Source organism: Hemicordylus capensis, chromosome 6, assembly GCF_027244095.1.
Source record: "Hemicordylus capensis ecotype Gifberg chromosome 6, rHemCap1.1.pri, whole genome shotgun sequence".
Lineage (NCBI taxonomy): Eukaryota > Metazoa > Chordata > Lepidosauria > Squamata > Cordylidae > Hemicordylus > Hemicordylus capensis.
In genome coordinates, this window is record NC_069662.1 from 76,502,701 (window position 1) to 76,526,199 (window position 23,499).

Sequence of the window (23,499 nt, forward strand, 5' to 3'; positions counted from 1 at the left end):
AGGTGCCGTTTGTCCAGTTACTTAACTGAGCAAAGAGGTACCTTTTGAAATGGTGACTCTCTTATATTTAGCAGGAGGAGAGTAACTGTCACTATCCAACTCCAGCACAGCATTTTTCCACTGACAGTTGCAGGTGTCTACCCTTTGTTTCTTTTTAGATAGTCTTTTTGGAACAGAGAGTCATCTCCCCCCCGCACCCCCTCCGCCTCTTTGTTGAGAAGCAGTATATAAATATCTGTACTAGTAATAGAAGAGATGCCCCTGGTGAATTTCTGACGGATGCATCTTTACAATCACACTGTTTCCCCCAAAGTGCTACCTGTATTGTAAATGTCAAGCCAGAAATTCAAATGTATCCAATACAGCCACAATAACTTCCTACAGATATACATGATGGTTTTCTTTCTCATGCATCTCCACAAGATATAGTTATGCACGTGCTAGAATATAACAGGGCTTGGGACCTTTGCACATGAGTAGAACTCGCCTTACTTGTAATGATAGACCTCATGCCCTTACTCATGACATCCTTGCATCCTTGCATGTGAGTAGACAATTTGTGAGTAAGCCTTCTAGCTTTACTTGCCAGTAGACCCTCAACCTTACTCTTGAGTCGACCTGAAATTATTCATAGGTAGCCCTTCAACCTTATTTGCAGGTGTACATAACATCCTAGGCATTTTTCACACAGGACTTTTAGCTCACGTTTCCTCCGGAATAGAGGGTTGGCGTTCATATATTGGCCACCTTTACTCCAAAGTCCCTGTGAGCTATCAGGGGAGAACTGGTACAAATGTGGTGCAGTTTGAAGGTTTGGCATCAAGGGGCGGGTTCTTTAAGGATGGGGGGGTGCACTTACCCTCCTGCTGCTTTTCCCTGCCGGCGCTCCTTTAAAAAAAATAATACTTGGGGTGGCAGCATACCTCCCTGCTGCCCCTGCCTCCATTTTTGGCCAGAAGTGGCCGGAAGTACCATGCGCCCGTTCTATCCTGTTCAGAGGCCCATAAAAGGGCCTCCGAACAGGTTTGTGCACATCCCTAATGGAGCCTCTTTTCTAAACTAACATAACATGTACAAGACTGTACAATATCTTTACAGCTTATATGGTGCTGAAGTTAAGATGGGCACCTTAACTTGCAATCTTCATGCTTTTTAGAACATGAGTGAAAACTGAAAAAAATCTCTACTCTCATTTTAAACTGAAAGTTTTTGGATGACAGTTTTATGGCTTCCAAATGTATTTTTCTGGAAGAGCATTAAAGGATTAGTAATCAAACAAAAAGTAAAATTGTGCCATCGAGTCGGCTCCTTGTGACCACAGAGCCATGTGGTTTTCTTTGGTAGAATTCAGGAGGGGTTTACCATTGCCATCTCCCATGCAGTATGAGCTGATGCCTTTCAGCATCTTCCTATATTGCTGCTGCTCGATATAGATGTTTCCTATAGTCTGGAAAACATACCAGCAGAGATTCGAACCAGCAACCTCTTGCTCCCTAGGCAAGTTACGTCCCTGCTGCACCATTAGGTGGCTCCTACCTATTACTTCATTTGAACTGAGAGATACTACCCATTGTAAGCTGTGTATGGTTCTACTGTGATGAACTGTTTGAGGTTCTACTGCAGTACACACTAGAAGAAGTAATGGTTTGTTCCTAAAACATTACACTCGCTTATATTGAGATGCTGGTAAGGTTCACCATGAAGATTAAATACTAACATTTTAAGGCCCCAGTAAGCACAAATGGTTTTTAGATGCCCAGCTTGTCGAACAATGTGCCCCTTTCAGATATTTGGGGATTGGTTTTCAGGAATCACTTTCTTGGAAGGCCCATTTTGAAATGGTGCTGGTAGTAGCCAATAGAACAATGAGGGCCATTCTAAGATTTTGTTACTCTAGGAGAGGGCAGCTTGTGGTTCCTGCTCTTAGAATATTCCAGAGAAAACTGAAAGCTCAACTCCTGTATGGGGTGGAGATTTGGGGATTGAATGATAAATATGTTGCACAGATGGAAGTTATTTAAAATAATTTTGCCCTTCCCAAAGGAATACCTGCTCCCCACTTAAGAATGGAGGTGGGCCTGCTTTCTGTCTCCATTAGCATTATATACTAATGCTAATTATATCACTATATTTTACTGAGATATTTTAAGAAACTGACTTATTTATCAGAGCACCATTTAGTGAAATTTCATCTTTCACAGCTTAAAATGAGCCAGTGGCTGTCTAGTTTCTCATATATTATTCAACAGTTACCCCTGCTAACTTGGCAAAGAGGCACCTTTCAACGTGGTGATTCTCTTTGTTTAGCAGGGGGAGAATAACTGGCCCTATCCACTCCCAGCACAGTACCTTCAGTGATGATTCCTGGGGTCTATCTTATGTTTCTTTTTAGATTGTGAGCCCTTTGGGGACAGGGATTTATCTTATTTATTTGTTATTTCTCTGTGTAAATTGCCCTGAGCCATTTTTGGAAGGGTGGTATAGAAATCAATCAAACAAACAGTATTATTTGCCCTCCTTGGATCATCTCAAGTCCTGGGACAAGGGCAAACTATGGGACTGGCTTTTTGCCCACAGTGCCAAACAGCACTTCTTCACATTCAAAATTCTGAATTTCCCCTTTTAATTTTAAACCCCCAATTTAAGAAAAATAGGTATAGCTCACACTATCTGTTTAATCTTACCAGTGTGCCTTTTCGGAAAGCTTTTACAACCCTTTGCTTTCAAACTATGCAGACAGAATATTTATAGGGCAGGTTTCACAGAATTCCAGTAGCCCACCAATTATGTTCTTGTGAACGGAGGTAAGTTGAGGATGTTGTGTGTTATATTCTACACTGCCCGTACTATACTGATATAAGGGGGAAATTTTAGGGCTGCCTAATTTGTAATTTTTCAGGTTCCGAAGCAGAATGTGTGTGTTTTCATTTGTCCAATGCAGTACCTTACTTGAATTATCAAACAGCTTTGTTTGCCTTAGCTGCTACTAAACTTAGAACGAATCTAGCACCTGATAAACACAAATGATATAAATGTAAGTTGAAGACCTTAGACCTGAAATATTTAGCTTTTTGTGTTCTATTAAATATTACTGGTCACAATACCTCAGAAAGGACATTAGAGAACTGGAGAAGGTGCAGAACAGTGGTCCCTTTAATTTTTTTCATCTCTGTGCGGAATGCATTTTGTTCTAGACAGCAGTTTCAAGGCATTGTGTGCACATGTGCATTCAGAGTGGGGCCTTCCTGATTCAACCTGAGTGGGATCTAACATTAACTGAGCAGACATTAAAAACCTTGTGAGCACGCGCATGTTTGCATGCCTTGGAGGGAACACTGGTGCAGAAGAGGTCAACCAAGATGATCAGGGGCTTAGAATGCTTTCCTTACATGGCAAAGCTACAACACTGAGGGCTTTTTAGTTTAGAAAAAAGATGTCTGAGGGGAGACATGATAGAGGTCTATAAAATCATGCATGGTGTGGAGAAAGTTGATAAAGATAAAGATTTCTCCCTCTCTCATAACACTAGAACCAGGGGTCACCCCATGAAACTGATTGCCAAGGAATTTAAGACTGGCAGAAGGAAGTACTTTTTCACACAATACATAATTAACCTATGAAATTCTCTGCTTCAAGATCTGGTGACAGACAGCCAGGGTAAGAAATTCATGGAGGACAGGTTTATCAGTGGCTGCTAGTGTGAGGACTATAGTCCACCTCCAGCTTAAGAGGCAAGTTGCCTCTAAATACCAGTTGTGGGGGAGCAACAGCAAGAGAGGGGACATGCCCTCAGGTCTTGCCTATGGGCTTCCTGGAGGTGTCTGGTGGGCCACTGTGTGAAACAGGATGCTGGACTGCATATGCCTTGGACCTGATCCAGCAGGGCTGTTCTTATGTACTTACATATTTATGTAATGGCTTATGGCTACACAATGAAATGATTTACTACTACTGCTATTGGTTCAATAATAATACAGTTGGTTCAGAAAGAATACAGAGCCAGGATTATGTCTTGGCTTCATACAGTGTCCTTAAGCACTGGGACCATATGTCTTCCCCCACTGCCAAGGGAGCTGGAAGCATCCTCCGTCTAATTCTGGTTGGGAAACAGCCAGAATCTCTCATTACACTTGAACTGAATAATCCTGGCTTATTTAACCAGAGCTACAAAATAAATCAGGGTGATTTAAAATAAATTTAAAATAAATCAGGATGATGTTGAAGCCAGATCTTGACTAATCAGATTTGAAATAGTATACTTCCATGTCTTATGTGGGCAAGGGAGGGGAATGTGGGTGTTCCTGAAACCAGGGGCGTAACAAGGCTGGAGTGGGTCCAGAGACAAAATTTTAAAATGGGCCCCTCACTGATACACACACACACACACACACACACACACACACACACACACACACACTCTTCACAATATATAGTCATGTGACTTGCCTCTGGGGGGCCCCTCGAGGTGTGGGGGGCCCCCAGGCAGCCACCTCCCCTTGCCTTATGGTAGTTACGCCCCTGCTAGAGAAAGACATGCTGTTCTGGTAGCGCCAGGTCTTAACACTCACACCAATTTCGGAGGATGAATACAACGGAAGGAAGCCCGGGCGGGTGCACGGCTGGGGGAGTCAGTCATGTGACTTGCCTCTGGGGCCCCCCCAAGGCAGTGGGCCCCCAGACAACTGTCTCCCCTTGCCCTATTATAGTTACGCCCCTGCCTGAAACTCAGAGACATAACAAGAAGCCAAGATTATATGTTGTCTTTGCATTACATCTGGACTGGCCCTTTGGAATCAACTGCACAGATTTGGAATGGATACAGAGCTTCTGAAAATCATACACTAGGAGGTTTTAGGAGGGAACTGAAGCCATCTGAGAGGTAAAGTAGTCCAGCTGTCAGGTTGGTTCTACCCCCTCTGAAAAAACTGTTGGTGTTTAAAAGAGCCTTGCTCTGTTTCTTAGACACTGGCTCTAGTTGAGCTGTGAAGCCTCTGACTGCCCTTAGACAGGATGTGGTAGCATGTTGGTGTCCTTCTCTATTGTTGTAGGTTCTGAAGAATCATCCTCAGTCAGAGGGCAGCAGGGCAACCTTCTTAGGCTGTGCAAGTAGAGGTAGAGCTAGCCCCTGGCATTCTTCTCCAATGGGAGTCTTTGGAAGGGGGGGCCTTCTGAGGTTCTTTCTGGATATGATTTCTTGATCTACTTCCACATCTTCTGAATCCTTGGATATCTCTTCTGGTTGTCAGGGGTCCAACTTCTGGGCTATGATGGGTATCTTCCTAACTACCCAGTCTATCCCTAGATAGAATGGGGATGGAGTTCAGTTCAGCTAGGGGTGCACAACTTTGGCCCTCCATCTGTTTTTTTGTTTTTGTTTTTAAACCACTTTTTATTCAATTTTTCACAACATAAAATACACACACGCACACACACAAAGGGGAAAAAAAGGAAAAAAACACAAACAAAACAAACAAGCAAAAAACATGAGGACTTCCATCTCATCATTAGAACAAGTATCAGATACAATACCCAAGTCTTTCCTGTAATTTAATCGTACGAAAGTTAGCTCTAGGGCATTTTAAAAATATTTTTGTTACCACTCAAAAGCTTGATAGAAATCCATTTCATAATATGTTTTTAGGTAAATAAGAAGAGGGTCCCACCCCCTTTTAAATACTTCAAATTTATTTCTTAATAATGCTGTTAGCTTTGCCATTTCTGCCAACTCTCACACTTTAAGTATCCAATCCTCTTTACTCGGGCAATGGATGTCTTTCCATTTGTATGCAAATGTCAATCTTGCTGCTGCTGTCAGATACATAAAGAGGGTCCAGTATTTCCTAGGCAATTAACTGTTATCAATACCTAATAGTATTGTTTCTGGGCTCTTAGGGAAAGTCATTTTAAACACTTTCTTAAGCTCATTGTATATTAAATCCCAATAGCCTTTAGACTTATTTCAAGTCCACCATAAATATATATAGGAACCCTCCTCTTTTTTACACTTCCAACATTTGTTTGACATGTTCTTGTAAATTAAAGCCAGCTTCTTAGGAGTTAAATGCCATCTGTACATCATTTGAAGATTATTTTCCTTTAAATTAGAACAGGCAGTGTATTTCATGTCTTCTATCCATAGTTTTTCCCATCTCTCCAAGTCTATATTGTAACCAAAATCATGGTTTAATCATTGACGTTTAATCATTGAAGTTTTCACTACTTCCGTTCTTGTATCTTCCAATAATAACAGATCGTACATCCTAGAAACTAGTTTGTCTTCCTTGTCACACAAGTGTTGTTTAAATTCTGACTTTGATTGATTAAAACCCTTTTTGCAATCTTGCTTGAATAAGGCGCTAATCTGGTGATACTGAAACCAAGAAATATTCCAATACTGCATAAGATCTAGTTTTTTAAGTTCGTATTTTGCACCTTGGAGAACAAGCAGTTGTCAATATGTAGGCCATGTCTGTTGCATATTTTTCTGTTTTCTAGATATAACTTCCAGTGGAGATACCCAAAGTGGAATTTTTGGTTCTAACACAAGTTTGTTTTTTATCCATACCATATATAAACTTTTTCTAACATAGTGATTTAAGAAGTCTTTACCTTATCATAAAATAGATATGCATGCCAACCATATCTTATATTGAATCCTTCCAAATCTAACAGTCTTGGATTTTTTAATGTAATCCATTATTTCATCCAGCTTAGGCATATTGCTTCAAAATATAACTTAAAATTCGGTAACGCAAACCCTCCTCTCTTCCTGTCGTCCGTTAGATTTTTAAAATTTATTCTTGGTTTTTTGCCCTGCCAAATAAAGTTCTTTACGCCTTTATGCCATTGATCAAAAATTGACATTGTATTTATTACTGGTATTGTCTGGAAGAAATATAGCATTTTAGGAAGAACATTCATTTCGATAACAGAAATTCTTCCACTTAACGATAAATTCAATCTATTCCATCTACATAAGTCTATCTTTATTTCCTTCCAGATTTTAATAAAATTATTTTGAAACAATAAGGCATTATTTGTTGTAAGTGTAACTCCTAGGTATTTTACCTTTTCCCCCACATTGAAACTAGATCTCAAGACAAATTTTTCAATATCTTCTTTGTTCATATTTTTAATTAATACCTTTGTCTTATCCTTATTTATATAGAACCTGCCAAATTCCCATATGATTCTAATATTTCCAATAATGTATCAATTGACTCTAAAGGATCTTGTAAAAACAACACTATATCGTCTGCAAAGGCTCTTAGTTTGTATCTTTGTGTCCCTATTGACAATCCTTGTATTTTGGTCTCTTCCCTTATCTTCCTGCACATAATTTCTAAGACCAATATAAATAATAATGGAGACAGGGGGCAATCTTGTCTAGTACCTTTTTGAATACTAAAATAATCTGTAAGTTCTCCATTAACCTTAATGTTTGTTTTTTGTTCAGAATATATAGACCCAGTCACCCTTATATAATTAGCTCCAAACTCTACAATTTCCAGGGTTTTCAACATAAATTGCCAGGAGATGTTATTGAAAGCTTTCTCTGCGTCCAAAAATAACATAGCCAGTTGTTTATCATTATGCTTTTCGTAATATTCTAATACATTTAAAACAGTTTGCATACTGTCCCTTATTTGCCTTTTTGGTAGAAATCCAGCCTGATCTTCATGAATTAACTCTGCCAAGACCTCCTCCATTCTTTTAGCAAGTATAGAAGCAAATAATTTATAATCATTATTAAGTAAGGAGATTGGTCTATATTTTTAACCAGAGTTTGATCTTGGCCAGGTTTTGGTATTAATGTAATAGTCGCCTGCCTCCATGAATCAGGGAACCAACCCTTCATCATAATTTCATTCATTGTCCGTTGTAATGGTTGAGACAATACTTCACTAAAAGCTTTGTAGTATATAATAGAGAGCCCATCTGGTCCTGGCGATTTCCCCCCTTTTCTTGCTTAATAGCATCCTTAACTTCTTCGTTGGAAATTGGAAGATTCAATATTTCCCGTTGTTTAGGTTTAATTTTGGTAAATTCCTTAATTGTAAGAATTGTTCTACTTTATTTATGTCAACCTTTCTTTTTTGATATAACTCCTTATAATATTTATAAAATTCTCTTTTAATTACTGACTGTTGATTAATAATACCACTGGATGTACTCAGACTCATTATATAATTCTTTTGCTGTTCAGCTCTTAATTTCCAGGCCAGATATTTACCTGGTTTATTTGCCTGTTCAAAAGATTTCTGTTTTAGAAATTTTAAATTTCTTTCCATCTCCTCCACTGTCAACATGTCAAACAATATTTCTGTTTTAATACCTTTAATTGTTGTATTAAAGTTTGGTCACCTTTTTTTCCAATTAGTTCCCCTTCCAAGTCCTTAATTTGAATTTGGATTAGGTCCTTGTTCTCTTTTTTCTTTTCCCCCAGTATGCATTTTGTTGAATAAAGAAACCCCTCATCACCACCTTACTTGCGTCCTATACTGTCTTCATTTGTAGATCGTCCTTTAGGTTTATCTCAAAATATTCTTTTAAGTTTTTGTAAACCTAATTTCATGATTTTAGAGTGATTCAAAAGGGACTCGTTTAATTTCCATTGATAGTTTTTCTTTATTCCAATTTTCTACTTTAATTCTATAGGATTATGATCAGAAAATATCCTTGGCAGTATATCAATATCTTTGATTGTTATCAACACATCTGCATTAGCCCAGATCATATCTATTCTCGCGTGCAGTTTATATCTATCTGAAAAGAAAGTATACTCTTTAGCATCTGTATTTTTAATTCTCCATATATCATGTAAACCAAAGTGCTCAACCATATTAAAAAGGGCTTTTGGTAATTTCCCATCATTTTTTTTTCAAGTCTATTGAATCACTATCAGCCTGTGTTGAGACAACTCCATTAAAGTTTCCCATTAATATAATCCATTGCCTATCTGTCTCTGTTAGTTGTTTTTCCAATTTTCTATAGAAGTCTGCTTTTGCCTCATTAGGGGCATATATGCCCACTACTATATATTTTAAGTCTCCAACCTTTATTTCTACTATCAAAACTCTTCCATAATCATCTTTATATATCAGTTTTGGCTCTAAAAAGTCTTTTATATAACTAAAACTCCCCCTTTTTATATAACTACTCCCCCTTTTTTCTTAATATCTAATGTTTCAAATTGCTGGCCAAGTGCTTTGTTTTGTAGGTATTTTCTATCTCTCCTTCTTATATGCACTTCCTGTAAGCAAATCAAGTCTAATTTTCTTTTCTTTAGATCATGGAAATTTTTTTGGCATTTTGTTTTTATATTTAAACCATTTACATTTAAGGAAAATAATTTTATTTCCATACTGACTATTTATTTGTTTTGCTAATCCCTCCCTTATTTATTGCCTTGTGTCTTTTGGAGCTCTCCTAAGACCTGAAGATCGTTCCTGTATGTGCTGAGAAATTGTTTTATTTTAGAGTCTTCGGTTAATCTATATTTCTTATTTTTATAGGTAAAGGCAACCCTTTGAGGAAACTCCCATCTAAAGGGGATTTTATTTTGTTTTAAAGTATCAGTCAAATCCCTTTAGTCTTTTTGTTTCCTAAGAAGTCTCCTTGGGATTTCTTTCATCGCCACAATTGTCCATTAATTTCCCATTTATTTTGAAAATGGGCTTGCATAATACGGTCTCAGGTAGATTTTGAATTAAGTTGGATTATGCAGTCTCTAGGCACTTTGTGGGTGGCTGCAAAAGTGGCATTTACTCTAAAGGCATCTTCAATAAGTGCTTCCATATTAAGTAGATCTATCTGCGAAAGTTTGGCTAATTCATTTGTCAGCAAATCTGCTAAATTTTGAGTTGTGCTTTCTGGAATTCCCCTTATTCTAAGCAGTTTTTCCCTCTGCACCAGTTGCAACATTGCAAGTTGATCAGCTAACTCTTCATTTTCCTTTTTCAACTCCATTATCTCCTGATCTGCAGCATCTACTTTTTTGGAAATTTGTTTAGTATCCTCCACTATCCTTTTATTTATTTCTTCCAAGTTGTTACATTTATTTGAGTTGTCTATGATCCCTTGTTTCATCACTTGTACCTCCTTATTCAGTTGCAACATATTTTGCTTTAAGACCTGTGAATCTGCTTTTATCTGTTGTATGACCTCTTTAAGAGTTTGCATATCATGGACCATAGATTGTACCACTTTGTTATTTGTGTCTAATTTACTATTAATGGTTTGAAGTAACTTCCAAATTTCACCAGTGGACCTATCCATTTGGGGAATCGTTCCCACTGATAGTTTTCTGGCCATGTAAGTTTGTGGTCCAGTTGGAGTATTCTTATTTTTAGACATTATAATATACTAGCCATAACCTACAGTAACATATTGGATGTTTACAACAAAATTAACTCTTTAAACAATATGTACCTCCTATGACTAAAAGAGGGAAAGTGTAGTTTGCACTTTAATTCCACTTCACGCTTTGACTCTTTTAACTCTTCTTCGCTCAAGGTGTATCCGTTTGTTCACTCTGCAGATATAGTCACAGGCAAACTTCGACCCAAACTCGCATTTGTAGACTCACGTTGAAAGTCAACTATGCCCCCAAAGAAGGTGGGAGATATACTTCACACTCTTGAAAACACCCAGAAGTTCACCATATTCACCTCAGTGATCCCCAGCGTCGAATCTTTGCACTTAGGGCGTATTGTGAGCTAACAATATAGTAACTTGGGCTACTTTGAGTAACTTTAGCAAGATTTGGATTACTTTAGATTACTTTAGCAGATTTAATAACCATTTGAAAACACAAAGGCAGGGGTGGGTGCTAGTCATCCCTCTTTTCGAAACTACTACAAAGTTTTGGCTCCTCTTCTCCTGTCGATGTGCTTATAAAGTTTTAGTCTCTCTCCATGTGCGGCTGTGATATTTCAACCATACCTTGACATCCAAAGGCATCCAAAAAGCATTGTTTAAATAAGGTTCTATCTCGCAAGTTGTTGTTTTCCTTGTTCTTTTAGATGAGATTCTTAATAAATTCCTTTGTTGACTTGTTGGCGTTTGATAGAAGTTGCAGTGCTTCCGAGCTTAGTTTCAGGACAGCCTGAACTCCACACTGCAGTACTCTCCTTGACTCTAGCCCTGTCGCTTGCCTGGCACGAAGAGCCCTCAGCTTCCCCATGCCCCTTCGCAGCAGGAGCTGACTTCTTCGGGCTGTTTGAGTCTTCTTCGCCTCCCACTTTAATCCAGTGGGGTGGGGGGTGGTTGTTGAGTCCCCCCAGTAGCTTTCTGCAGGTCTTCTCTTGGAGACTCCAAGAGAAGCATCTTGCTCGGTCAGCATCGGAACTGGAAGTGGCCCTCCATCTGTCATCTGCAGGAGGGCGAAGTTGTGCATCCCTGAGTTGGGACATTAGAGAAATACCGAGCTCATTCACGCAGTCAAAAACTGTGTTCTACCCAGGTTTGGGAGCTGTGTGTACTCCCAATTTTTGGTTGTGTAAGCCAGTTAGGAGGAAAACCTGGGTAGAAGTTAGGAGGAAAACCTGGGTAGAAGTGATTGTATAGAAGCAAGGTAGGAGGTAAAGCTACCTATGTTTTCCTCCTACCTTGCTTCCACACAATCACTTCTACCCAAATTTTCCTCCTACCTTGCTTCCACACAACCGAAAATTGGGAGCACACACAGTTCCCAAACCTGGGTAGAACACAGTTTTTGATTGTGTGAATGACCATACCATCTTCAATAAAAAATGATACAGCTTGATTATTTTGTTTCAACATTGAGATAGTGAGTAATGCATATGCCAAGACTCATTGAAACTTGAGAGTCCTTTTGGAAAGTAATGAGTGAACAGTCCTAGTGAGCCTCAACACACAATGGGACTATCCCAGGTTAGTGGTGGATTAACTAAGGTTAGCTATAGACAGGGGGCATGTTCCCAAACCTTAACTTGGGTTAGTGCATAGCAGGGTTACCTGGGCTTAGTAATTGTGTGCCCACTCCATTTCTAAGTTTCCATGTTTTCTAGAGAAGACTGCAGGTGCTGGGGCTGTGAGCAGGGATTGTGCTGCTCTGCACAGTAGGGATGTGCACAAACTGGTTTGTACACTCCCGGGAGGTGTGGGGGGCCTTTAAGGGGCAGGGAGGATGCCCTTACCTTTCCCCCCACTTTCCCCCCACTGGCGCTGTTCCCAAAACCTATGGTGTGGGCTGCAGCATACCTCCCTGCAGCCCTGATAAGTGTCATACCGGAAGTATTGGCCACTTCTGGTATTACGCTTACCAGGCTGCAGGGAGGTATGCTGCAGCCCCGCACCAGCGGTTTTGGGGAGAGCGCCAGTGGGGGAAAAGCAGCAAGCAAGGTAAGGGCACCCTCCCTGCTGCTTAAAGGAACCCCCCCCCTTTTGAAACAGTTCAAACGCCGGACTGCTGTACCGGTCCACCGCTCTGTAAAAGGAGCGCCAAACCAGTTTATGCACATCCCTACTGCATAGCCCTCTTTATGATCCCTTGCTCAAACAGGCACTGGTGGGGTTTGCCCTACCTTCTTCCCCCCGTGAAGCACAGGCAGGCTTGGACTGGCCCACCGGGCAGCAGGGCAAATTCCCAATGCACCCCTTGCCTGTGTGCCCTGCTGCTGTCTGAGTTTGAGTGCCCCTCAGCCTGAGCCCCCTCCCACCTCCGTGGCCGCCGGCACCTGCCTCTTTCTTGCAGGGCAGCCAGGGAATCTCAGTAGGCAGGCAGGCTGCTGCTGCAAGAACCAGTCGATCGAGATAGACTCATGGAGGGGCAGGGATGCCGGGCTTTCCTTCCTTCTCCCTGCTGCTTTGCTCAGTCTGCTGAGTTCTGTGCTCTCAAGATGGTGGCAGGGGAGGGCGCCGGCCGAGGCTCCCTTCCCTTTCAGGTTTCCCTTCCTTCTCCCTGCTCTGTCTGCTGTTGTCAACTCAGGCAAGCACTGATAGGTGCATCTCTAGGTGCAGTACAGAGTTAATACACAGAGTTAAAAAACAATTAAAATCTCACTAGATAAACAAAAACAATCTCATAAGATAAAAAACAAATTAAATAGTTTGAAATTAATGTCAGTAAAAAGCCTGAGAAAACAGGTGTGTCTTGAGGGTCTTCTTAAAAGCAAACAGAGAGGGAAAGTAAATTTCTTAGTTCTTCCTCCACCCCTGTTTTATGCAAACCACTCTGAGAACTTCTCTTGTTAACAAATGGTCTATCTATATAAGTATTGCTAATCAACTGCTCTTCAAGCCTCTTCAGCGACCAATCGGAAAGGGTTCCAGTGCACATGGGAGTGCTGTACTTTAATTAGCAGTTATTCTGGCTGAATTAGACCAGGTGAGGCCTTCCTGCCTCCGCTTGCTCTCTAATCAGTGCTCTCGCTCTAAGGATTGGGTGTGTTGTTAGCACCTGATCTGAAGCGGCTTATTCGCAAATAAGTCCCATGATGTTGAAAAATGGGACCTGCTCACTGTAAGTGTGTACGTGCTGCATTGCTGAGCAGAGCTGCATGGCTATCGAGCCATTGGACTTAGTGGGGCTTGTTTCCGAGTAAACATGTTTAGGATTGCAGAATTTGCAGTTAGGGAGTTCTTGTGTGGAGTGGTTCCAGCACACTCGGTAACCCTTGTTGGACCTCTTGAACCTCAGTTTGGAGAAGCGTGGTCTGCTAAGCCCCAAGGTAAGGGAGCCACTCTCAAGCCGCTGGTTGGTGGCTGGGAAGACAATGAGCCTGGGTGCTTGTTTGCTTTGCTCCCCCAAAGCATCTTGTGAGGATGCAATAAATGCTGGCTGCTGCACTTGCTTTGAGCATTCTGGACAGCCCGCCTCAATCAAGCTGGAGCCCGTTTATGTTCAGTGCCAGATCAGGATGATGTCTGAGAAGATAAAGTAGAAGCAACTGCTTTCCTCCTGGTAGAGCTCTTGTGCTGGGCGGCAAGCAGAAATGAAGTACAGCACCCATTTGAATCTCTGGAGTGGGACAAGTTCCTCTAGTTAGATTTCTGCTTCTTCCACAGTACAGGAGCCCTGCTGGAAAAACGGCTGGCAATCCTAAGCAGCAAAGAAAATGTCCTGAATCGGCGGTGGTAGATGTATGCAGGCGAAGATGGGGCTTGCTTTTAGTAGGTTGGTTAGGATCTTTTATATTGAAATAATCTTTGGATCTTCTTCGGCCCAAGGTATTTAAGAGAAAGCCTTCTCTGGGGACAGGGATCCATCTTATTTATTTAAAATTAAGTCTCAGACTTGTAAATCACATTTTCCACCCCAACCCCCCAGCTGCTCTGCTCTCTGAGAAGCTCAAAACCTGGCACTGTCCCCACACACATTCCACCGCCCTCTCAGTGCCCCCAGTCTGGCCCTGAACAGGGCATAGTGGGAAGCTTTCCCTAATTTCTAGGCAGATTCCATGTGCTGTGCTGGCCGTTGCTGCAATCGTGTGTGTGCATGATTAGTAGAGTCCGACGGAGGCTCTACTCGCGTGTCCTGCCACCGCTTTAACCTGTATTAGGCTCCTGCCTAGTCCAAAATGATTGTGTGTTGAGGCTCATAGAATGTCCCTAAAATTTGATGTTGTGTGAGAGGACTGGAGGACTAACCAATGTAACCCCCACTTTTAAAAAAGGGGGCCTTGCTGATGGCTTAACTAAGCTTTTAGAACTCTTTGAGGGTGCTAACTTGGCAAAGAGGCACCTTTTAACATGGTGATTCTCTTTATTTAGCAGCAGGGAGAGTAACTGGCCCTATCCACTCCCAGCACAGTACCTCCAATGACCATTGCTGGTGTCTATCTTATGTTTCTTTTTAGATAGTGAGCCCTTTGGGGACAGGGATCCATCTTATTTATTTATTATTTCTCTGTGTAACCGCCCTGAGCCATTTTTTGAAGCGCGGTATAGAAATAGAATGAATGAATGAATGAATGTCAACAAGCATGTGGATAGAAGTGATTTGACTGACATTGTATACTTGGGCTTTCAAAATTCATTTCATAAAGTCCCTCGCCAAAGGCTCTTGAGTAAACTTAAAGGTAAAGTTGTGCCGCTGAGTTGGTGTAAACTCCTGATGACCACAGAGCCATGTGGGGTTTTTTGGTAGAATACAGGACTACTTTACCATTGCCATCTCCCGTGCAGTATGAGATGATGCCTTTCAGTATCTTCCTATATCGCTGCTGCCCGATATAGGTGTTTCCCATAGTCTGGGAAACATACTAGTGGGAATTTGAACCAGCAACCTCTTGCTCCCTAGGCAAGTTACTTCCCTGCTGTGTCATTAGGTGGCTTTGAGGGAACTTAGTCATGAGATACAAGGGCAGATCCTTTTATGGAAGCAGAGAGTAGGAATAAAGGGACAATTTTTACAGTGGAGGGAACTGAGTGGGGTCCTCCAAGGATCTGTATTGGGCCAGATGTCCTTCAGCTTATTCATAAGATGAAGCCACTGTCAGTCTGCAATGTTCATTTATTCTATTAAAAAATTAAATTTATTTTACTTTTTCAAACAGAAAATCGAACTGTGAAAATAACACCAACAGGAACTTTACTATTCCGACACTTCAAAATCGATATGAGTGGAGTCTACACGTGTTCCCTTGTGTTTAAGCCAACCATAGAGCAAGCTGAGAAAAACTATTTAATCAAATATGTTGTTTATGGTAAGAGATTAAACTTCTGTACTCCATGCTTTTAATGCATTAAAATGGTAGTTGATTTGTTGAAATTGGAGAGAAATCCAATGTGCAGTTAAACTTGCCTAAGCCCCATGAGTTGAGTGGTAATTACGTGCATTTAGCTGCATATTGTGTTTCATCCTTCATGAGCTAAATGAAAATGATTGTCATTTGAATCTCACTGAGAGAGAATATACGTCTTCTAACCAAAGACAAACTTTCTTTATCAGATAGTTTTGAGCCAACATTTTAATTTCAATAAAGACTCATGAGACTCAATTGAAAAATAGAAGAATAAGATGGGTTCTTGAAAATTCCATAGCAGTACCAACTCATTACAGTTTGAAAGTTCAGATGACGGTCTTTAAAAGCAACATTCTTTACTCCCTGCCCCTCTGTTCCAAGTACTGTTTGGAATGGAGCTTTTATGCAGTTTTGTTATTCCACCATACATACCATGCACTAAAAATAAATAACTGGGATACCAGAACATGTTTTGTTCACTTTCCTCTATACTGAGGAATTGAGAAACCACTGTCACTGTCCGTTTTGCACTAGCTTAAGTTCCTGCATATAGATCAGACTATTGGTCCATCATACTCAAGACTATCTACACACTGACAGTGGTTCTCCAGGTTTGGGGCAGGAATCATTCCCAGTCCTACCTGGAGATGCAGGGCTTGAACCTAGGCCTTCTGCATGCAAAGCAGATGCTCTGCTACTGAGCTGTGGTTCTGTCCCTGTAGTGTAAGACTAATTTAAAGCTTCTTTATAAATAATTTTAAAGTTGTCGTTTGTAATAAACCACAGTTTCCTGTTTTGTCCAAACAAGGAAAACTTTGGCTTGTAGTTGGTTTATAAATCATGGCACAAGATCAGGATCTGATATTGAGATGGAATGGGAAACTGCAGTTGGTTACAAACGACAACTTTAAACTTATTTCAAGACACACTTTGGTACATTCATATAGCAAACCATGGGTTATTAATATCTGAATGCAGCCTATATCTCACTTTGTAATGCCTCTCCTATGATATTGTAATATTCCTTAGTAGGCTTTATCCTTTCTTCACATAATTCTTCTTAATTCATTTAGGGCTTGATCTGGTCCAACTGAAGCCAATAGAAAACTGTCTTCAGTTGAATACTAACTCTGAACATGTTAATTATTGACTAAGTAGGGTAGAGAGGGTATGTCGGACATTTGAATAGCTAGATTAGTTGCCTAGCTTCTGACCATTCCAGATACCTTTAATGTTTTATTGATGTATATTAGTAGAAAATTGCCTTATACTAAGGCAGACCACTGATCCTTGTAGCTCAGTATATACGGATAGCCAGCAACTCTCCAGGATTTCACACAGAGGTAATTCTCAGACCTATTTGCAGATGCCAAGAATTGAACCTAGGACTTTCTGCATGTAAAACATGTGCTATACCACTGAGTTATGTTTCCTCCTCAATAAAGGGTGTGTGTTATGGCTCCTGTCTACCATATTCTTCCTTTGTTCCTCAGATACTGTAGAAAGTGTTAGTGCTGCTAAATAGGCTGTCTGTTTTTTGAATTTGAGTTTGTGGTGCTTCCTGGGCAGTGTGCATCTGTGCCTGCTTTCTTCTAAACATATTGTCCAGCCATGTGTACCCCAGGGACCCTTTAAGGGTTTCAGCAGAAGTGCCTTAGGGTCAGCCTAAGAAGAGGTGGTTAGCAACACCCGGGTCCTCCTCCTTGACAGCAGGGTTCTATACCCCCAAAGTCCTGGGGCTGGCTCCTCACCAGGAGACTCCTCCATATCCCTGCCCCTCATCAGTAGCTGGTTCCTCTTTTAAAGATGCCTCACAGACTGAACACCCCAGTCTCACCCTTCCTGCTTCCGTTTCCCCACTCTTGATTTGCCCTTTCCAATCATCCCCATATCTTCCATCCCTTTCCTCCTCTCCTCCCGCCCCCAGCCCGGCTCAGGCAACCCTTGCCCCTCTCTTTTGGCTCACCTCACCGACATCATTAGAGGGCACCTCTTGGCCTGTTGGGCTGTCTGCCCAAGTCCGGACACCCGCACTGCTGCTCCCAGGCTCAGGGCCAATGCCAGCTCCACTCGTCTTGTTGGCCTCCTCCTTTTGGCTTGGGGTAAGCTAGGGATGTGTGTGTGGGGGGAACCCCGCCGGAAACCTCAACATCGCAGCTGCCATCTTCTTCTCCGATCCTCGAGAAATAATTGGCTTTGGTGTTCGCTGTTCCTTTCCAGTGGGATCTAAAAGGCAATAAAGATAAATACCAACTTAACACTCCTGCATTTGACTACTTAGTTTTGTACATTCATTGCAAGGGCTCATGATTGGTGATCAACACAAAGGGATTGTCCATGAGGTAATATTGGAGAACTGCCACGGCCCACTTGATTGCTAAGGCCCCCTTCTCTACTGTGTAGTTCAGTTCAGTCGGCTGTAATTTTGGGCTCAGATGCATTATGGGGTGTTCTCCATCCTCTAGCGGTTGGGAAAATATGGTACCCAATCCCATGGCCAAAGCATTGATCTGGACCAGGAAAGGATATTTGAAATCTGGGCTATGTAGTACTGTGGGCTATAACAATTTCTCTTTCACTCCTTGGAAGGCCTGACTCCTTTGGGCATCCATCTCAAAAGCCCAAAGGTTTTTCCTTTTCATAGCATATCTGATAATGGGCTAGTAAGGGTTGCATACTGTGGAATAAACCGGCTGTAATAGCCAACCAATCCTAAGAACCATCTTAGTTGATTCTTAGTCTTGGGTTCTGGTATCATGGTCATGGCGTCTATTGTCTCTGGAAGGGGCTTTACACACCTTCATCCCACGATGTAACCCAGATATTTGACTTCTTATGCACCCAGCTGACTCCTGCGGGGATTGACATGCAGCTCGGTGTTTTCCATGGCCTGTAGTATCGCCCACAAATGTCCCAGGTACTCTTCCCAAGTCCAGCTATACATTATGATATCATCAATGAAGGCCATTGTAAACCTGTGACACTAGGCTAATGCATGGTCTACTGAATGCTGAAAGTGGGCCGCTGCCCCATGTAGCCCAAACAGCATGGTGAAATGGAACAATCCCTGAGGCTCAGCAAAGGTCATCTTCTCTCTGTTGCACCAGCACAGGGGAAATTGCCAGTAGTCTTTGGTAAGATCTAAGGAAGTTAGTGTGTGGGCTTCCCCAAGCTGACCTAGAAGCGCTTCCACCCACAGGATTGGGTAGGTGTCAAATGTCAAAATCTTATTCTCTTCCCTGAAGTCAATGCAAAAATGTACTGAGCCATCTGGCTAGGGTACCAACGCATTGGGATTTTGCCACTCACTGTAGAAGGGTTCGATCAACTCCACATGTAGCATGTCTTCCTCCTCGTGAGCCACCGTATTCCACCTCTTTTCTGGTATCAGCTTCCACTGTGTCCTTATAACCACTCCTGAGGACATTTCTATCACATCCTCCACTCCATTTGCCTTTCTGTATTCTGTTATTATGTATTCCAAGGGCCCTCACGATTCCTTTGGTAAATCCTCAGCCACCCAGGGGTGTTCCCATAGGTCACCTTTGCCTGTCCACGGCAAGTCCCCCTCAGGTAGGCAGGCCCCTGAGTCTATTCCTATGGCTACTATGGACAGGGATTCTGGGTGGGCATGCCATTGCTTTAACAGGTTTACATGAAGTCACCTCCGCCCCTTTTGGGTGGTGCCCCATTGGAAGTAATAGGTCCAGTGTCCCACAGCCCTCCTTTGTGTGTCAAGAACACAACCCCTTTCTTAAGCACTAGGTCTCCCTCCTTGAAGTGGCGTCTTCTGGTCGTAGTATGTCTTTTGCGCCTCCTGGGCCTTTGTCAGGTTGCTTCAGGCTACTTCGTGTTTTCCCCTTATCGTTTCGTGTACCTGTTGCATATACTTAGCCACTAGGGGGACCTGCAGCCCCAGGGGGGCTGCCCACCCCTTCCCTATGATGGATAATATGCCCTGGGGTAGAGCAGTTGAAACAGGGTGAAGCCAGTGGACGACTGGGAGGGCAGGGTCTCACTTAGGGTGGACAATATGTGGGTCTACGAATAGGTTACACTGTTTGGGGTGATGGTCTGCCAGTTTGTGGAGCATGGCCTTGACCATCTGATTGTACCATTCAACTAACCTGTCCATTTGGGGTAGTATATGGAGGCCACTTTTGGTCGATGTCCAGATTGCGGCATAGTTGTTTCTGTAGGGGAAGAATGGCAGTTCAGTCCCCAAACAGCAGAGCAAAACCAGTTTGGTGAGAAAGCAGCAAAGCAAGATGTCTGGAGACAGTTCTTTAGTATTGAAGAACTACAAGGATTTATTTAAAGAAAAGGTTACAGACAAATGTGAAAAACCTGCAGCTTATTTCAGTTGTAGCTCATGGCTGAAGAGAGAGACCAAAACAAACAGCCATCTATGGAGAGACAAAATAGAGACTAACACTGGAAGAACAAAGAGGAGAGGAGTCCAGCACTTTTATCCATGAAACCCCACCCCCCCGCGCAAAAAAAGCCAACAACAACCCCAAAACCAACAACCTCAGTGGTTTCTATGAGACATTGCAACTGAGAGCTGATGCTGCCAGGGTTTTCTGTCCTGCTTCTCATCTTCTACCATATTCAGCCTGGTTCACTAGCCCAGCGGCCTTCACATGATTATGTATAGGAGTATATGGGGCTGCTGGTGGACTTGTGGCTCAGTGGACAATGCTAATTATATGAATCGTTGCCTCTGTGTGTGTCCTGTACACACAGCCATTATGATTTAGTGTTTGTGATGGTAGCACATCTTCATACATCTGGTACTTCCATGCAATCCCTCTAAAATTGTGAAAGCCCACAGTTGTGTGGTGCTAAGAGTGGTCTGAAGTACAAATAAAGAAAGGAAGAACTGGAGGCCAGAGTGGCTGCTAAGATAAGAATTGCAGCAGTATGTACTTGAGACATTCAAGCATTTATTTTGCAACTGTTTATCTTATAGGTTAACATAGAAAAATTCCTTTTTCAGTTCCCCTGGTACCAGTCATTGTTAGAGATAGACTTTTCAGTTGTATATTGGTCTAATCTAGGTACTTTTATACATTACAGAAGCAGTATGGTAGCTGTTTTTCTGTTATTTCATACTGTGATGCTGCTGTACTGTAAGTGCCTAAAAGTCTGACACTACCTGGATGGGGCTACTGCATGTACCCCTCCCATCTAATCATGCCAGGCTTATGACTGAATGGGAAAGACCTGTGTGATTGGCTCCATCCATGTGGTTCCAGACCTTAAGCAGTGCTGTGGAATGAAGTTGGAGAAAAACAGTTCCTAAACTGCCGCTGTGATGTTGAAAGGGCACTTCCAGTGTGGTAATGACGGATAGTTTTGCACATGTGTTTAATACACCTAAAACTTTTAGTCCTGATGAATGTTATACTAGGTAGTCTGTGATGTTTGTGGTGTTAGATGTTACAGTAAAGCAGCAACTGAAGTTACCAACAAAAAGTGCTATGCAGAGCCACTTAAGTTTTATGGTAACACCTTTCTGATCAGCTATGTTCAAATAAAACACCGCTTGGAGGTAGCACCTGTAACTTTGCATATGCTGGGTTAAGCATTACTCACTCCATTTCATGGTGTCTTGAGATTGCTGCAGAGATGTGGGGTGGAAAGTTTTCCTTTATTTAATTTTTCCATAGAAAGTATTCCAATTTTAAAAAATCCTATTGTATAAAAGGCATCACTAACAGTAAATTGATGTGTTTTATTTACTGAGTATTATAAGGTTTGGATTTGTTTTAGTATAACATTAAATGTCTTCCTTGATTTTTCCCATCCCCACCATCATATATTTCAATACAATTATTTGGCTACTTAAAAAACATTGCGATACAGCACAGGAAATTAAATGATTATTGCTAAATATATAGGTTGAATAATCAAATAACATTCCAAATCAGATCACAATCTATTTAAGACATCAAGAAAATTTGAAAAGTAAAATTTTCTGAGAATTTTTATGTAAATCAGAAAAAATGCATGGGTCCCCCACCCCTGGAAAAAGTAATAATTAAAAAATTTCCAGAAAACCCACATCTCTAGGTTGCTATTAAGGGATTTCCAGAGACTGAACCATTTCTAAGTCGTTAGGGAACATTGAATTATAGTCACAATAATATGTGCTTTGGTTCCCCATTGTTTACATTTTAAAAGTGTCACGGCTTAATAGACCATACAGTACTGCTTTTAAAATAAGATAATTCAGTCAGTCTTTTTCCTTTGTGCATTTTGAGTTCCTTTTGCTATATTGAACCATTTAACTGACAGAATCCTTAAAAAAATGAATTGCCTTTCTCCCCCTCCCCCTTTAGGAACGAAGATAGTAGGGCTGCACTATCGGACTCCCAATAATACATTCCCTCCCCCCAGCACAGGGAGGCAGCCAATTGTGGGGCAATTGTCCCAGATAGTACAGCGGTGGTGGCAATTGCTCCAGGTAGTGTGGTGGTGGTGGTGGTGTTTGGGGATTCTTTAAATCCTGTCCCAGCACTGATGCAGGAAGACCTGGTGGGTGGGAAGAATGCTGGGAGAGTCATGCAGGGGAGACTGGGAATGTGCATGGGCAGGCTGGGAAAAAGCACGGGGATGCCTGGGGCTGTAGTTCCAGAGCTTCTCCCATGGGAAGTCATCCCTACGCTGTTCCCCAGCCTCCCCTGCATGACTCCCTGCCTTCCCCAAGGATGTTCCCAGCATTTTTCCAGCCTTCCCTGCACCGATAATTGGTCAGGATTTAAAGACACACACACACACACACACACACACACCACACACACACTTTACTACTTGCAGCAATTTGCTCTGTAAGTGACTGCCTCCCCGTGGTGGGGTAGGGAATTGCACTATCAGGAGAAGATAGATGTATCATTTGCCAGCAGTTCCTAAGAGAGTAGGAGAATGAATTGTACATATAGGTCCAGATCTGAATAACCAGGTTTGAGCACTGGTTGTAGAGCAGCATCCTATGCCACATGACAAACCTCATCTGAAACTAAGGAGAGTTTGAAAAGCAGTTTAAAATGCTCAGTGGGTCTCCTATTCAAAGGAAAACAGTGAAAAAATCCCACTGGGCATTCTCTATGCCCTGGATGAACCACTACGGAGTCAAACCTCAATTTGTTCAAAGACAACATATTCTCTGCTTCTGTGCAAATAACTCTAAAAAAGAGGATATAGAACAATTGTGCTTGTTGTGTAAAAATCTTATATTTTAACTTGATTATTTTGTTTTTAGAATATCATGATTTTGAGAATTAATTTTATGTTTTTCTTCTGCAGCGTATTCTGATCCTAACTTTTACTATGAGTTTACAGCCCGATATCATGCTGCTCCCTGCAACAGTATCTACAATACTTCTTTTGAGAAGAAGTTGCTTCAGATACTGAGCAAGCTTATTGTTGAGCTATCTTGTGAGGTTACATTACACAAGTCAGAGTGTCATCATGTGAAAATGCAGAGAGCTGGATTGCAAAATGAAATCTTCTTTACTTTTACAGGTAAAATTAGCTATCTTTTGAGGAGCACTCCCTTGAAGAAGAATTTCATGAAACTACATGTTTTGAAAACAGTTTTACTATATTACTGTAAGCGGAATTTAATGAAAAAGAACAAATATGTGTTGTGCAAATGCCCATGGCAAGGTTTTGTATCAAGTAAATGATCCTAATGCATAGTTAATATCTAATCCCCTTCAACAACTTTCTAGTCTAGGAACCAGATCATTTTTTTAATACTGTAAATAAGACATTGTTCTGTAGG

The 23,499-nt window shown here is 41.6% G+C and overlaps 1 protein-coding gene across 5 annotated transcripts in view; it reads left to right on the forward strand.

The window, feature by feature from the left end:
• The window catches only part of ZPBP (zona pellucida binding protein), a 79,988-nt gene that overhangs the window by 27,228 nt on the left and 29,261 nt on the right, over nt 1-23,499 (forward strand). For 2 of the 5 annotated variants that reach the window (XM_053261369.1, XM_053261370.1), the window contains exons 4-5: nt 15,522-15,671; nt 23,019-23,237. In XM_053261369.1, coding sequence (XP_053117344.1) covers nt 15,522-15,671; nt 23,019-23,237 — 369 coding nt within the window. Of the gene's footprint in view, nt 1-14,031; nt 14,141-15,521; nt 15,672-23,018; nt 23,325-23,499 lie in introns of all 5 variants that reach the window. The other 3 variants (XM_053261372.1, XM_053261371.1, XM_053261374.1) reach the window with 3 other exon arrangements.